The sequence below is a fragment of the Oratosquilla oratoria genome, chromosome 9 (genome assembly GCF_046742065.1).
Source record: "Oratosquilla oratoria isolate Oo_2021 chromosome 9, ASM4674206v1, whole genome shotgun sequence".
NCBI lineage: Eukaryota > Metazoa > Arthropoda > Malacostraca > Stomatopoda > Squillidae > Oratosquilla > Oratosquilla oratoria.
Window position 1 is genome coordinate 58784523 of NC_134785.1, and position 17187 is coordinate 58801709.

Below are 17187 nucleotides of genomic sequence, written 5' to 3' on the forward strand. Positions count from 1 at the left end.
ATATATATAATATATATTCATGTCATGCAAAATTGAGTATATAAAATTGGGCATACATTTCACACATAAATTTTTATTTCAATAAAATCCAATGTTTTCACAGCCTTACCTATCTGAAGCCAGGACAGCACTTAAGTTGGAAGCAATGAATGAGGTGGCTGCCTCCATGAGTTGTGCAGTGATGTCAAATACTGGCTGTGCCCATCGAACAAGAGGAAGCGAGGAGAGAACACGCTCACACCCCAATACTGTATCAATAACTGTGCTCACACTCTGTGAATTAAGAGTAAATATAGTTAAGCCTTACTCATTAAAATACATTTTGGTTCTAATTCCTTTATATCAGTCCCTAATCATATGCATCTCCCCAATATATGAATTCACACATGTCAAACCCATTTCTACTCATTCCCTATCTTATGCATAAAATATTCACAGTTTACAAACATGAGGGGGCAACCTAGGATGAGATGGATGGATGGGTTAAAAGGGGCTTTGGGGAAGAGGGGAATGTCTGTTGAGGAGGGTTGGGAGAGGACAGAAGATGGGGGTGAATGGAGAATGGTTTTATATGGATGATGTTGTGGTCCATGAGGTGGAATGGGTTAGGGATGGGGGGTGAGGGAGTATGTGTGAGAAAAATTTGCACAGCCTGATGGGATTTCTCCCCGTCTTCTCTTTTTCTGCATGAGGGGACGGTGAGGGGGGGGTTACCAATTTAATGAAGTGGCCTTGCTGTGGATGTGCTGTCTTGTGACACTGCTTCTGACCATAAGAAGAAAAAAAATCTTCATATTGTGTAACTTACAAGAAGAATGGTTCACCAGAAAAGTGGTTTCAGTTGTTTACATAGTTTAAAACTGAATTGTAACAAGTAAACTTAGAATACAATAAGTAGAAAAATGGGGCACCTAACATTTCACTGTGTACAAAGTGGTGGATGTATAACAAACACAAAAACCCAGTCAAACCCACCATATCATCCATGAGTTGCTTTAGACACCGATCTTGTAATTCTGGCGGAAGTGCTGCAAATCCCCGAGATGGAAGAATCACAACAAAGTATTTAGCAATCCATCGCAAACACTTGAGGTAGAGTTCATCCAGACAATAGGCTCCTGCCACTGGAAGCACATCAATCACACCTTCCAAACATCCTGAGCAAGGCTGGAATAAATAGTTTTAATTAGTTTACTAAAATAATTTGCATCATGTTCCTCCAGCTTATCTTCTCAACTTATGAGTAAAATAAAAAGTATATTTTCCATTTTAACCCCTTCCATACGGTGCCGCACACGTAGGCGTCATGGACTTAGATCTCAGTGGCAGCAGCCACTGCCAGCCGTACGACGTGTCGTAATAATACTCGCATCATAAAATATAGTCACCGCTTATATCGATCGTTCTCTCTTCACCCGTGAATTTTGATAACCATAGAAAATGCGATTACAAAAGAATTAGAAAGAATGTCATTATGGAGGGGCGACTACAATAAATATAATCAAGACGCCGATATGGCAGCCTCGCGAATACACTCGCTCCCCATGACGCCTACGTGCGCGGGACCGTATGGAAGGGGTTAACCAATTAGCCATTACTGCTACCACATCACAGGGGGCTGATAGATCACCAGTGCAAGAGTCTGTGTAGCCTTGCAGAGGTGAGGTGGCTTATCCCTATTAAACTCATTACTTGGGTCTGATATCAGAGGATCTGTAACCTTCAGGGAGCTGTACCTAAGAGGCACTAATTAGCAGACTCAATTCCTCCCCACTCAAGACAGGCCTACCTAGCTGTTGGGGAAACGGGGCATAATACTAACTCAAGATGAACACAGAGAGATAATTGAACAAATTCTACGTATACCACCCAGAGAACAAACCAGGACTCGTAGATGAGGCCTATAGATATACACCATCATACCCATGCTACTACGCATCTTATATGGCTTTGATTATATCTGCTGTTTTTATGATATTAGGTATGTTATGTGTGCTATGGGGATGATAGAATACTAGTACCTGTAGAAGAAAATACCCATAATATAATATTGAAATGTGTAGAAATAGTGTGATAATATGTAATACGAGTGTGACCACCATGGGCATCACAGGAATTGCTCATGTCAGCCATGTTTATGCACTCATGATATGAATACAGCATATAAACATAATATACAGGCTTTGGAGTGAAAATTGAAATATGTTGTGGTGTTGTGATGTTTGAAATTAATTATCTATGTCATTGACAGCTTACCACTAAGTATCAGTTGATCACACGAATGTAAACAAATGCATCTGGCTGCAAGGTTACGTATTTTCTCAAGTAAGCTCTATTTGTTACAGTTAACATTGATGTAATAGTGTGTGTAGAGGAAAATATGCAAGATATGAATTAAGAATGAGATGAAATATGATGATAATATGTAAAATGCATGTGACCAGAACTAGTGAGACAAAAATTGTACTGTGCTATCATGACCTAATTATAATTACTAGGGATGAGTGGTAACACAAAAGGAGAGTGGCTCCCATGGACACAAGCAGGTAACACATGAGGAAATAGAAGAGATTTTGGCTTTTGAAGATTCAGAAACTAAGGAGCAGTTTGAGGTCAGTGATTATCATGATGATCCAGAGAGAGTAGATGAGACTTTTTCCTTTTCCCCTTCCAAAGGTGGTAATATTGGTGTAAAACCAGTTTGATAAAAATTACAAAATCTGAGGACTGATAACCACACAAAATTAAAAGGTATAATGGACTTCATTGTACTCCATATTGAGTATTTCACAAGCACTTTCCAGAACATGGTCAAATGTTATTGATTTTATTTTTGTATTGTCTACTGTATCAAAAAACTTATTACAAATCTGAAAAAATTTATTTTACATGGATCCCAAAGTTGTAAAATCTATTGTTGGTATACCTGTATGTGTGCATATTTTTGTGTGCATATCTTTTATGATATTAACCATTGAATGCTAGGTTTTACAAACTTTATGCATTCATATGAGTAGAAATATGTATTCTGAAGTACAAAAATAAGCTGCACATCTGTAGATAACAAAAGCAAATATCTCCATTTTCTCGAGGTATTTTTTTCAGCAAAAATGTAAAAAAAATCTAAGATGATCCATCACAATCTCAATTTCAACTTTGTTCACATGAGAATTAGTGCCATGATGTAAAATTCAGGCGTTTTTTACCTCAGGACAGCACATTTGATGGACATCTAACAACTTTGTTTTTTGGAAGGAAAATGGGCATCACAGGGGAATTATTGTCTGTCCTAATAAAGTAGCCGAAGGGTTAAGGAAGACAGATAGCCTAAAAGATGTTAGGAAGCTTAACTTTCCTCACAGATGTTTCAACTTGTGGAACAAATTAGAGTAAAAAATAATCCAGGCTAACAATATAAATGAATTTGATGCAAAAATTAATACGTGGAGACAAATAGATGGGACTCTGTGAGGACAGCTCCAACATCACATCATTTACTATAAATTGGTAAACCTGAGATAAAGAAAAAAAGAGAGAGATAGAGACTGAGAGATAGAGAGAGAGAGAGAGAGAGAGAGAGAGAGAGAGAGAGAGAGAGAGAGAGAGAGAGAGAGAGAGAGAGAGAGAGAGAGAGAGAGAGAGAGAGAGGAGAGTGTGTGTGTTTTGGGGGGGAGAGATAGAGAGTGGAAGAGAGTGAGTGCGGGGTAAAGAGATAGAGAGTGGAAGAGAGTGAGTGTGGGGGAAAGGGATAGAGAGAGAGAGAGTGGAAGAGAGAGAGAGAGAGAGAGAGAGAGAGAGAGAGAGAGAGAGAGAGAGAGAGAGAGAGAGTGTGAGGGTATGTATGCGTGTGTGGGGGGAGAAGACAGAGATAGAGAGAGAGAGTGGATGAGAGCATGTGTAGGAGAGAGAGAGAGAGAGAAAGAGAGAGTAAGAGAGAGAGAGAGAGAGAGAGAGAGAGAGAGAGAGAGAGAGAGAGAGAGAGAGAGAGAGAGAGAGAGAGAGAGAGTGTGAGGGTATGTATGCGTGTGTGGGGGGAGAAGACAGAGATAGAGAGAGAGAGTGGATGAGAGCATGTGTAGGAGAGAGAGAGAGAGAGAGAGAGAGAGAGAGAGAGAGAGAGAGAGAGAGAGAGAGAGAGAGAGAGAGAGAGAGAGAGAGAGAGAGAGAGAGAGAGAGAGAGAGAGAGAGAGGGGAATGTATAGAAGAAAGTTACAAAAAAGATGACATTTCTACAAAAAGAGTAAACTATACCTTGTGGAAGTAGTGACATAATTTTGTCTTTAGGTGAAGAGCAATAACATCTTTCAGACCATCCAGGCCAAGCATATCTGCCAGTGCTGCCAGTTCCGCCACTTTGACACCATCAGGCACTGTACTGCTTCCACTGTAGATGTGCCGCAAGGCCACCATAACACACTCGAGAGAAAATCTGTTGAGTCATACAAGCAAGAAATTAAAAGAAAAAAGTGATATTCAAGTAGCAATGAAAGAAATGATAGATTAGATAGATGTCACATGGAGAGAGGTTGGTGAGACTGTTTATTATTTATCAAGGGGAATGAAGTGTCCTGGTAGACTGGAGGAGTGCAGGCTGTCTTACTACACAAGGGTATAGTAAAAGCAGCAACAACTGCAACAGCACTGTAGGAGAGAGGCCAATGTATTTAACGTTTCATCCTGCTGGGTGAAACGTTAAATATATTGGATCCCATACTCTGTGTTTGGCCTTTCTCCTAAAGGGCATAGTACTTTGTCAACAACAGCCAACACTTTTATCTTTGGGGACAGCATCATATCTGAGAAGTGGCGTCATCAAAGTGGCAGAGGAAAGACATAAAGAGAGAAGCAGAGAAACGCGGTAGTAGAAGGTAAAAGTTATATGGAGACTTCTTTGGGTGGATATCCATCTCCAATCATAAAGGAATGCAGTGCAGCTCTAGTCTTTACAGGTGTATCTAAAGTCTTTAAGAAACTAACTACATAAAAATCATGGTGTGCCAGAAATTAACAAAAGTGGAAGGGGAAATTATGGAAATGTATACTGAATGAGAAAGGATGAGAACAAACATTGATAAATCAATCAATCCACTGGTGTTAGTCTCTCTTGAAGGTGACCTAGGGCTCCCAGGTAGCTGGCAACTTACACGAGATTGGTTAAAGAAAAAGAAAAAGAAAAGAAAAAAAATCTTGTCAGGATATGGCGAAGGCTAAGCAGTGCAAGATGAAGTGTTTAATGTTATGGTTGTATCATGAAGATGTCATGATAAATTCTGGGGAAAAAATGAGCAAGGCATTTAATAAATATTTTCTCATGGTATTTACAAAGAAGGGGTTTGACATGGTATCTGACTGCAACCCAATTTTCAGTGGGGATGAGGGAAGTAGACTAACATAAGCATTAATAAAAACCTTTTAAGCTTTTACTCTAGGGTGATTGACACAATTCAAGAAAGAGAGGGATGAATGGACTGTGTGTACTTCCACCTACAGAAGGCATTTGACAAAGTACCTCACAGTTAACTTGTGTGAAAATTGAAGCACATTGGGGATTGAGAGGCAAACTACTCAAATGAATGAAAGATTTTTTTGAAGGAAAGATACATGAGGAGAGTGGTAAAGGATAAGATGTCAAGATGGAGAGCAGTAATAAGCAGAGTTCCATGAGGTTCAGTGGTTCCACCAATATTTCTTGTATGTCAATGACATGATAGAAGGAATAACAAGCTATGCAAACATGTTTGTAGATAATGCAAAAATTATGAGAAGAGTGAAAAATGAGGAGGACAAAAGATAAAGACTATTGCAAAAAGATAAAGACTATTTTAGCATGGAGCCAAGAATGGGAAATGAAGTTTAATACAAAAAAAATGCAAAGCACTGGAAATGAGCAATAATTGCAAAAGACAATCCTTAAACTATTTTTTGGGAAGTGAACCCATCACAAAAGCAAAAAATGAGAAAGATTTGTGAATGTTGATAAAAGACAACCTGTCATCTGACAGACATATCAACAGGATTGTGGGAGAGATGTATGGACTACTGCAGAAGATTAAAGCGGACTTTCACTGTATGGATGAAGAGATGATGAAGAAACTCATTAAAACCCTGATATGCCCAAGACTGGAATATGCATCAGTAGTATGGTCCCCACACAGAGTGAAAGATATAAGCAAGATTGACAAAATACAAAGGGCAGCAACCAAACTAATCCCCAGCCTGGCAGATAAACCATATGAGGAGAGACTAAAGGTACTGGGTCTGCCAACTTTGAAAGATCAAAGAGAAAGAGGTGATATGATTACAGTATTCGGGTTACTAAAGAGGAAAGATTGCATTGACAGAAGAGATCTCCTGATCAAAGATGGGAGGGCTTCAAGAGGTCGTGGAAGCAAATTAATAAAGACCACATGTCTAAAGGATGTGAAGAAATAAATTTTTCCATAAATATGCATAAATACTTGGAACAGCTTAGGAAATGATATAGCCCAAGCTCAAACAATACACGAGTTCAAATCTAAATACGATAATTGGAAATCAAGGATATAGATTAAGTTGGAACTGTACATGAATTTGAGGGTAGGTATGATGAATTATTAAAAATATGAGACAGGACCTAATGAGTGTAGGTCCTTTCCTGTATACTACAATTAGGTAGATAGTATTCTGATTTTAATTTAGAACAGGGCCACAACAGGGGCAATGCAATACTGATTAGAAGTGACATCCCCCAAACTGTTCTTAAGTTACAACTCCACAGCAGGCTATTGCTGTGAGAATATTTCTAAATCTTTCATACACAGTATATTGTATCTATCTTCCACCCAGTGTTCTTGTTGAGTGGGAAGAATTTAGCCACCTTGTGCAAGACCTTCCCTCTCTTTTGCTTTTATTATATTAACTGTTGACATCCACTGTGTGGAAACAGCACAGTCAACCCAAGAGGTATCTTATTTGCTACCTTTATAGATGAAGAGGAATTAGAAATTTTAATTTTAGGGGGCCCAACACATTTCCAGTTTTTTCTACAGTTGTACCAGCCCACTGGTATTTTTACTGCTATTGAGATTTCTCTCAGTTCTTCTGATGCTCTTTAGTATTTCAAATGACAGGTTTTGCCAGATTTGTATAGTAGCAATCTCTTTCCTATAATACTGGAATCAACAAGGTCAGAACCAAAATATTGTACTCCCCAAAGGCATTTACTCATTTATCTCAATCTACATTCTACCTCCACCTCCACTCCTCCCTTTCCTACCACATTTACACCCAAGTATCTAAAAACTATCCACTTCCTCCAGTCTACCCTTAATACTCACTTCCAATCTGCTGCCACTTTCTCCCCTTGTACATCTCATCACCTTAATTTTACCCACATTTATCTTCAACTTCCCTCTTTTGCACACCTTCCCAAACTCTGTCACTAACTTCCCCAAACCCTCTTCTGATCCTGCTACAAGCACAGTGTTGTCATCAAACAACAACTGGCTTATCTCCCACTTTTCTCCATTTTCTTTAACCATCTCCAATCCCTGACCCTCTACCCTTGCATTTACCTCTTGCACCACCCCATCCATATATAAATTAAACAGCCAGGGTGACATAAACCATCCCTGACAAAATCCCACCTTTATCTCAAACCACTTACTCTCCTTTCTAATCCTAATGCAAGCTCTACTACTCCCATAAAGACTCTTGACTGCTCTTAAAAGCTTTCCTCTTATCCCTTATATCTGCAATACCTCCCACAGTGCCTTCCTGTCTACCCTGTCATAAGCCTTTTCCAAATCCATAAAGCTCAAAAAACATCCTTACCTTTTCCTATAGCTTTCTCACATATGTCTTACCACAAAAATCTGATCTACACAACCCCTACCTGTCCTAAACCCATACTGTTCCTCACCAATTACTCCCTCTGTTCCTCTCCTAATCCTCTCAATTAAGACCCTCCCATAAGCCTTCCCAACTACACTTAACCTCTTCACTCCGGGGCACATCGCACGTCTGGCAACATTAGCTGCCCGACATGCGATGTTGCATCATAATAATCGCATTATAAAAAATAAAGTCAGTGCTCAATCGTTCGTTCTCTTTCACCCGTGTATTTTGATAACCATAGAAAATTGATGAAGCCAGTTTAGAGAGAATGAAAATTACATAGGTACGACTACAATAAATATAATCAAGATGGCGACGTCTGCATCATCGAGTACCCACTTGCTCCTCATGCCGCCTACATAGGCGTCACCGTATGGAAGTGGTTAACAAGCTGATCCCTCCGAAACTACTACACTCACACTTGTCCCCTTTTCCCTTGTAAAGTGGAACTATACAGGCACATTTGGAATGTGCTGTTTCCATATGAGCCACAAAACAGGTCCCAAAAATCAGAAATAAATCATACAAAAGTTGACTCAAACATACAAACCTATTTTCCCTAAAAAAGCGTAGACTCAGGGGTGATTTAATACAGGTCTTTAACCTCTTCCCTATGATGACGCCAACATAGGCATCATGAGGCACAAGTGGGTAGACGAGGATGCCGGCATCGGCATCTTGATTATATTTATTTTGTAGTTGTAGCTGAAAGACCCCCTTATTCTGTGAGCTGGCTTGTGATTGCATTTTCTGTAGTTATTAATATATTCAGAGTGAAAGAGAATGAATAATAAATTTCTGACTTTATATTTTATAAGCGAGTATTGTGATGCATTAACGAATCATTGTACATCAGACATCTGATGCTGAGTGTGAGAATTTGACTCAGATTGAACAGGTTACCATTCTAAAGGGAACTGAACTGACATAACAAAATGATAAAATTTCCATACTGAATGCAAATCAAACAAGAAGTAACAGTCTCAAACTGTCAGGAAGTAGATTTAATTTGGAAATGGGTAGAAACAAATTCACCAAATGTGAGGTAAATGAATGGAATAAACTTCCTGCAGAGGTGGTGGAATGTAGTACAGTTCAAAATTTTAACCACTTCTGTACAATGATGCCTATGTAAGAGTAATGAGACACAAGTGGGTACACGCGGGTGCTGGTTTCGGCATCTTGATTATTTGTATTTTTGTAGTTGTACATGAGTTACCCCCGGATTCTGTGAACTGGTTTGATCACGTTTTCTGTTTATTATTATTACTCAGAGTAAGAGAGAACAAGTAATACAGCAGTGACTTTATATCTTATAATGCAATTAGTGTGATGCATGGTACATATGGCAGCTGATGATGTGTACAAGAATTTGACTTTTACTGAAGTAGTTCAGATTCATCTAAATATGGACCTTAGAAATATGCTGTAATGCCTGCCATTTTTATTTAATTTAATTCTATTTATCTATTTAGCTATTAAATTATGTTTATTCTTTTATTATTTATCAATTCATTATAAATAACTGTTATTTTTGTTCGTTTATCTTTTATCATCTATTTATTTCATTTTTCTTTATCTACTTGTTTATCTGTTCATTTTTTTCCCCACATCTCACCTAGTCATAGGCCATATGGTCTCTTGTCAGCATGCTCTTCCTGTAATCTTTTGTAATCAACTCTGTTTCTACACACATCTCCAATATTAACTTTCCACTATAATTTTTACCTGTCACTCCAAAATTCCCTAATACTCCATCTATTCACTCATCCCTACTCTACCTTTGAGATCCCTCAACAATAACATTCCTCACAGAACTCTAAACACTTGTTTAAATCTATCAAAAAAACTTTTCCTCCTTACTCTTCTCACTACCAGCTCCAGATGTGCTCACAAAACCTATATCTGCCATCCCTGTTTCAATTTCACTCCACATTATCTTAGAAAATAGTTTCCTCACCTCCACCATGCATTTTCCTATCTTATCATTTACCCCCTCCTCACCCTCAAAACTCCCCACCACACTCCCAAACTCAAAATCACCCCTTCCTTTTAACTTAAGATTCAATTCATGCTAGCACATCCATCCTCCTTCTCATAAACATCTGCCTATCTCTTCTGGTTTACTCCCATCTGTACCACAACTACGCTCATTTGTTGACCTAAATTTTAGGATTTTGGTTGGTGTTTTCCCAGACCTTCTTATGCCTTGAGATCTCATAGGTTGAATATAAAGAGAGTAGAATTTTTTCCTCCCCATACCAAAGGAGACACAGGGGAGAGGTACTCATAGAAGAAAAAAGAAAAAGAAAAAGAAAAAGAAAAAAATATATATATATATATATATACTTCATTGAAAGTGATGGCTAATTCTGCATTTATTATTTTTTTAAATATATTTTGGAAGCTCACCGGCTGAGTGGATTAGGGTGTCATTACTTCCAGTGAAGGTTGAGGGGATGGTGGTTCGAATCCTGCCATCAGCAAAGTTGAACCAAGGGCATGGTTCATTAAATTCCACACTACAAAGTCCTCTATGAGAGGCACTGTCCTAGCCTTCCGGTAGGGGGAAGTTTGTGACGTTAAACCATATCATCATCACCATCAAATGTATTTTCCATATGTCTTACTATGGACATATGTTCCTTTGAAAGGAGATTTATGACTTCACTGAAGGGGGTCGTGTTTGCTATATCACGATTTTGGGTTCAAGACCCTTCTTCAGTAGCTCACAAACATGACTACTGTAGGTGGTCAGGTTTGCTATATCGTGATTTCAGGTACAAGACCCTTCTTCAGTAGCTCACAAACATGACCACCTACAGTGATGTCATAAACCTCCTTTCAAAGGAACATGTCATAAGACATATGGAAAATACATTTGAAAAAATAAATGTACAATTAGCCATCACTTTCAATGAAGTATAAGAGAAAATCTCCTGCCTGTATATACTATTAATATATATATATATATATATATATATATATATATATATATGTATATATATATAAAAGATTAAAAAATAAAATGAAATAAAAAATAACATAGAGATATTGTCCCCAGCCCTTACACTATGTGCAATTCCTTGAGGGAAGAAATTCCAGATGAAATCCTCTGAGAACAGTAGTGATGGTGCACTCTTAACAATAATAGTAATAATAATCCAAGCAGAAGTGAGGGCATTAAGTTTTTGAAGATTGGTGAATGGGAAATATCTCCAATATCATTCCCTCAAGACTACCAGTTCCAGGTCATTACTGGTCTTACTGGATACTAAATTCTAGTCACAACATTAAATTATTTCCCACAAAATGTATTGACATTCATACTTTCATCCTAGTGGCCTGAGAACAATAGCCAAATTCTTACCCTTGAAGTTTAATGACATTTCCAGCACTTTCAACCCAATGGCCTGACAACATGGCAGCGAAGTATGCACATCGGGAAGCTAAAATGCACTTGTGTGCCCGAACCTTCTTCTCTCCAACCTGAAGAGCAGCAACCATAAATCTACATTAATATCTATGATATATTACCTTCATGATATAAAGCATTACCCTTATTGCATAGATATTTACTACTATTTAAATGTTCCACATCAAATATCACAACATATGCATTTTGTGTTGTTTATGAGTTGATTCAGAAATGCTGATAGCTTATAATATTATTACTTAGGAACAATCATTTTGTCCACTTATATATTAGTATACACCAGTACTCAGTAGATGCACTGTTGATTCAGAAATGCTGCTAGCTTATATCATCATCACTTAAGAACAATTATTTTGTCCACTTATATATTAGTATACACCATGCCTGGAATCTTTTGAGGAGAGAACTGGAAAAAGGAATACTCAGTCCCTTCATTCTGCCCCACTTAATCAACATCTACAATACAGGAAAACAAATCAATTACAAAACCAAAAAAGAGAAAGATCTGGAACCTATTAAATATATTGGCAAAAATGTGAGACATACAGACTACTGACAAACATAAAATTGGCTTTTCACTACATTGATGAGACGAGAATATTTCTTGGGTGCTTCTTAGATTACATGATAGTCAGGAGGTTAAACAGTATCACTTATTCATCACTCACATTTCCAATTTATTGAAGTACATTTACAAAACAATATTTACCTAACTGCAGTATTCAAGAAAAGACAAATTCTCATGGAATCCTATTTTTTACTCCCAAATCACCATACCTAGCTTCAAATTCATTTATGGCTCTAGCTTGGGCTGTATTCTTGGCTGCTATTGTGTATCTGAATTGCTGGGCTATCACTAATAGGTCCTCTGCATATGTGAAAGCTTTTATGTTGTGCTCTGAGTTTAGTGTGAATATGTTAAATAGTATTGATGATAACACTGCTCTTTAAGGATGTCAGTGGACAATCTTTTGTTATTTGATAGGAGATTGTTTGTGATATTCTCGATTCTTTCTTAGTCAGGAAGTTTGTTTATTCTTTTATATGTTATCAGGTTCCATTTTTTTCTTTTAAGACAGTATGTGTCTGAGGAATGTGTCATATGTCTTATTTACAGCTATTATCACAATTACTATTCCGTATATTCTCTATAAGATAAAGGAGACAAAAAAGAGAGCAGAGCAGATGGAAGATGGGGGAGGAGTATGACAGAAAATTTTGAAAGTAATAGAAAGATGTTTTGGAAGGAAATTAACCTTTTCAATACAAGTTGAATATTTGCACATACATTAGCTGCCTGATGCACAATGATGCGTCACAATACACGTATTATAAAATATAAATTACTAGAGCTGGGTGCCTTCCTCGATGTGTTCTGCTTTAGTTTGGATATCGATTAGCACTCTCAAACTATTAAAGCTTAAGAGGCAGGTTCATACTAAAATAAAAGTCCAGTAGGCCACATACTATACCAAAGAAAAATTTCATAGACCACATCCAAAAGGTAGGCAACATACTATACCGGCACCTTTATTGCTTTAATAGTTTGGGAGTGCTGACCGCAGCCAAACAAAAGTGGAATAGACAGAGGAACACACCAGGAAGCACACCGAGGAACACACCAAGGAATGTGCCCAGCTCTGGAAATTATAGCTGTTATACTCATTCTCTTTCACCCAGAATGTTTGTAGCCACAGAAAATACAATCAAGCCTCTTCACAATATACGGGGGTCACTCAGCTACAACTATAAAATAAATATAATCAGGAAGCTGATGCTGGCACCCTCATATACTCACTTTCACCTCATGATGCCTACATAGGCATCATCTTATTCAAGGGGTTAAGAGAAGAAGGGGAGGTGAGTCAAGTAGAGAACAAAGGGTAAAAGACACTGATGGACAGATCTTAACAGAAGAGGAGATGGTAAGGGAAAGATGGGCAGAGCATTTTAGAGAGCTGCTCAATGTGGAGGAGGATGGGGAGGGATTGGTGATAGCAGTGGAAGGCACTAAGAAAATGAGTGATGGGAGGGAAAAATTGAGAAATAAGAAAAGATGTGGTGCAAGTAGTTTTGAAAAAAGATGAAAGTAGGTAAGGCACCTGGGTTGTTGTTGTTCCCTAGACTGTCTGGTGGAGCAGTCCCATCTCCTTGAGGAATGCCATGGTTGATAATGGGTTTTCCCACAAATCCTTTATAGAGTGTATATTGTGTTGTTATTGTATACAATGCAGTTTTTCATAATGTGTTGTATTGTATGGGGTGAAGTGTTGCATCCTGGACAGTTATCTGCCTTTTCTGGATGTTTAGAAGGGCTGGATGGTAGCTGCACCACAGCCTGACCAGATGGACTCTGTCCTCTTGGGGGAGAGAGGATTCAGAAGGATGGATATCAGGGGATCTGGCATGTAGCAATGTATTGTGTTTCATTTTGTTAATGGAGCAGCGAGTGATATGACTCTGGATATGCTTCTGAAGGCTGGTGTATGATGATTGTGGAGGAAGAGAGGAGAGCATTTGTGTGTGATATACGTATTTGGGCATTTTTTTATGTTTTTGGCATGTGTGGGTGTTTCCTATGTAGTGTAGTGGGTGTGTTATGTTTGTGGAGGTTGTGGCATGTATTTGTGTGCCTCTCATGTCAAGGTGATCCTAGAATTTGAGGATTTTTATTTCACAGTATAAATTTTTTGTAGGTGTTGTTTTTGTTCAGCATCTAAATGTCTTTAGGGCTTTGTTTTGTATAGTCTGTAGGATGTTGTGGTGTCTTGGTGAAATTAGTGCACCATGCAGGGCTCACATAATTCATCACTGAGCTATGTTTTGTTCGTACGCCGTAGTAATAGTTTCTCTGTTTTGTCCAAATGTTGTTGTTGTCATTCCCTAGACTGTCTGGATGAGCAGTCCCATCTCTCTAAGGATTGCCAGTGCTGGAATGGGCTTTTCCCACAAATTCTTTATGGAGTATATATTGTGTTGTTGGTATGCATGATTGTGTACAATACAGTCTTCTATAATGTGTTGTATAGTATGGGATGAAGTGTTACATCTTGGGCAGTTGCTGTTGTTGTTGCTTCCTAGACTTTCTGGCTGAGCAGTCCCGTCTCCCTGAGGAATGTCACTGCTGGAGCAGGGTTTTCCAACAAATCCTTTACAGGGTGTATACTGTGTTATTAACTTGCATGATTGTGTACAGTGCAGTCTCCTAAAATGTGTTGTATAGTATGCAGTGAAGTGTTACATCCTGGACAGTCAACTGTGATATACATCCAACCTCTTCTGGCAGCTCAGAAGATATGGGTGATTTTCTGGGGCCCTTATGGATTTGGAAATGGCTTATGACAGGGTAGACAAGAGGGCACTTTGGGAGGCTTTAAAGATATACAGGATTGATGGAAAGCTGTTAAGGGCAGTCAAGATTTTTTATGAGAATAGTAGAGCCTGTGTTACAATTAGAAATGGGGAGAATGAGTGGTTAGAGGTCATGGTGGGACTGCAACAGGGATATGTCATGTTGCCATGACTGTTCAATGTGTACATGGATAGGGTGGTGCAGGAGATACATGTGAGGGTAATGAAGATAGTTAAAGAAAATGGAGAAAGGTGGGAGGTGAGCCAGTCGTTGTTTGCTGATGACATTGCACTTATGGCAGGGTCAGGAGGGGACTAAGGCAGCAAATGATAGAGTTTGGGAAAATATGTGACAAGAGAAAGTTGAAGGCAAAAGTGGCTAAAACTAAGGTGATAAGATGTTCAAGGGGAGATGATGGCAGTGAGTTGGAAGTAGGTCTTAAAAGGAGAGAAACTACAGGAAGTGATTAGACAACAAAAAGAATCTCTAAGAACTATCTGGAAGCACTTAATAAGAACCCCCCTTGACTATACCTTCACAGCATGGTTCCCAACAATAAGCAAGACAAACACAAACAACTTTTAAATTGTACAGAATGGAGCACTGAGAGTAATAACAGGATGCATTAAAGCCATTCCTATTGGACACCTGCATACAGAAAACAAATATTTCCCCATCAAATACCAAATGAAAATGACAGGGATAAAGTTCCATAACCCTAAATACCACACACCTTCCACAATATTTCACAAGCATTACCAACAGAAAGCAACAACAAAAAACTAAACCTGCAGCATACTATACAAACTTCTATAACAACCTACCACCTAACTACACAAAAACATGTACACTAAACAAGCCCTTCAAGTCTGACCACCAAACTCAACACTCCAACAAAATATATTTTTCTGATTAATGAGGTGGTAGAGGAGAGGTTTAAGGAACTGAGTAGAACTGAGAGATACTGGAAATCGTCTGTAAAAGTGGTCAGCTTTCTTGAAGCGGAATCACAAATCATAAATGAATGCAGGGTGAATTTGGTCTGTAGGGATGTCATTAAGGTTCTTAAAATATGGAGTGCATAATCTTCAGCCTTCTTTTTGAATGGAGGCCTATATCATCAAAGAAGGTAGTGACTGGTCTGTAGATCCATTACTAATGTACCAAAAATAACTTCATAAACTTATGCAGTCAATACTCCAAATGGAGAGAATAGATGAAAGAGGGAGGGAAAAGGAGGAGGAAAAGGAAGAGGAGGAGGGTGAGAGGATTGGGATGAGGAGAGTGGGGAGGAGGAGGGTGAAGAGTGGGAATAGGGTGAGGAGGGAGGAGGACAGAAATGGAGGGTGAGGATAAGGGGGGAAGGAGAGAGGAGGATGGTGAGGAAAGGGTGAAGGAGATGTAGGAAGCGGTGAAGGAGAAGGAGGAAGTTAAGGAGGAGGAGGTGGAGTGGAAAAAGGGTAGAGGAAGAGGAGGAAGAGGAGGAGGAGGAGGAGGAGGAGGATAGGAGGGGAGGATGGAGGGAGGAGGAGGAGGTAGGAGGATGGGAGGAGGAGGTAGGAGGATGGGAGGAGGAGGTAGGAGGATGGGAGGAGGAGGTAGGAGGATGGGAGGAGGAGGTAGGAGGATGGGAGGAGGAGGTAGGAGGATGGGAGGAGGAGGAGGTAGGAGGATGGGAGGAGGAGGTAGGAGGATGGGAGGAGGAGGAGGTAGGAGGATGGGAGGAGGAGGAGGTAGGAGGAGGAGGAGGTAGGAGGATGGGAGGAGGAGGAAGGAGGATGGGAGGAGGAGGAAGAAGGAGGGGGAGGAAGATGGGAGGAGGAAGAGAATGGAAAAATCAGAGAATAATGAAAAAAATAATAAAGAACTGCCTTTTGTCAACATTACTTTTGTGAAAAAATGGAATAAACGTAGTACATGCTGAAGAGAGAGAATGTGGTGCTTCCAGGTGAAGGTGTACAGAATCCCTTCACCATCCATCTTACAGGACCATCACTTGCAGATGGTCCTTTGGATAACTTAACATTAATAAAACTGTGGTGAAACAATCCACTAGCTAAACAATAATATACATATCTAACACTCTATTTACCCAAAACATCAATCCTTACAAACACTTTAATTACAACAAAAAAGCAAACTGGCTCGTAATTACCTGGATTGAGACATCGGTGTTAATCTCATGGAGGAACATCTTGAGCAGGTCTTCCCCCAGCTGTCCCTGAGTCTCTCCTCCTGAACCCTTTGAAGAGTCTACTGGAAATTTGATTACATTTAGACATATATTCAGTCTCCTTCATTACATTTTTTTTTTTTTTACATAAATTCCTATAAATATATATATACAGGTATATAGGTTTTTTAGTTTGTCCCACATACCAGTGAATCTTAACCCTTCTGATCCAATGATACTGCCAACAGACCTTGTTCACAGAGCTGGGCGCATTCCTCGATGCGTTCCTCGGTGTGTTCCAGTTTAGTTGGCCGTGGTTAGCACTCCCAAACTATTAAAGCTTAAGAGACA

General features: G+C 39.0%; 1 protein-coding gene across 4 annotated transcripts in view; it reads right to left on the reverse strand.

Moving 5' to 3' along the window:
- Nucleotides 1-17187, reverse strand: part of LOC143028460 (uncharacterized) — a 95750-nt gene that overhangs the window by 22375 nt on the left and 56188 nt on the right. For 3 of the 4 annotated variants that reach the window (XM_076190595.1, XM_076190592.1, XM_076190593.1), the window contains 5 exons: nucleotides 16819-16919; nucleotides 11246-11364; nucleotides 4252-4429; nucleotides 976-1167; nucleotides 110-273 (listed from right to left, as the gene is read on the reverse strand). In XM_076190595.1, coding sequence (XP_076046710.1) covers nucleotides 110-273; nucleotides 976-1167; nucleotides 4252-4429; nucleotides 11246-11364; nucleotides 16819-16919 — 754 coding nt within the window. The remainder of the gene's footprint in view (nucleotides 1-109; nucleotides 274-975; nucleotides 1168-4251; nucleotides 4430-11245; nucleotides 11365-16818; nucleotides 16920-17187) is intronic. The other variant, XM_076190594.1, reaches the window with a different exon arrangement.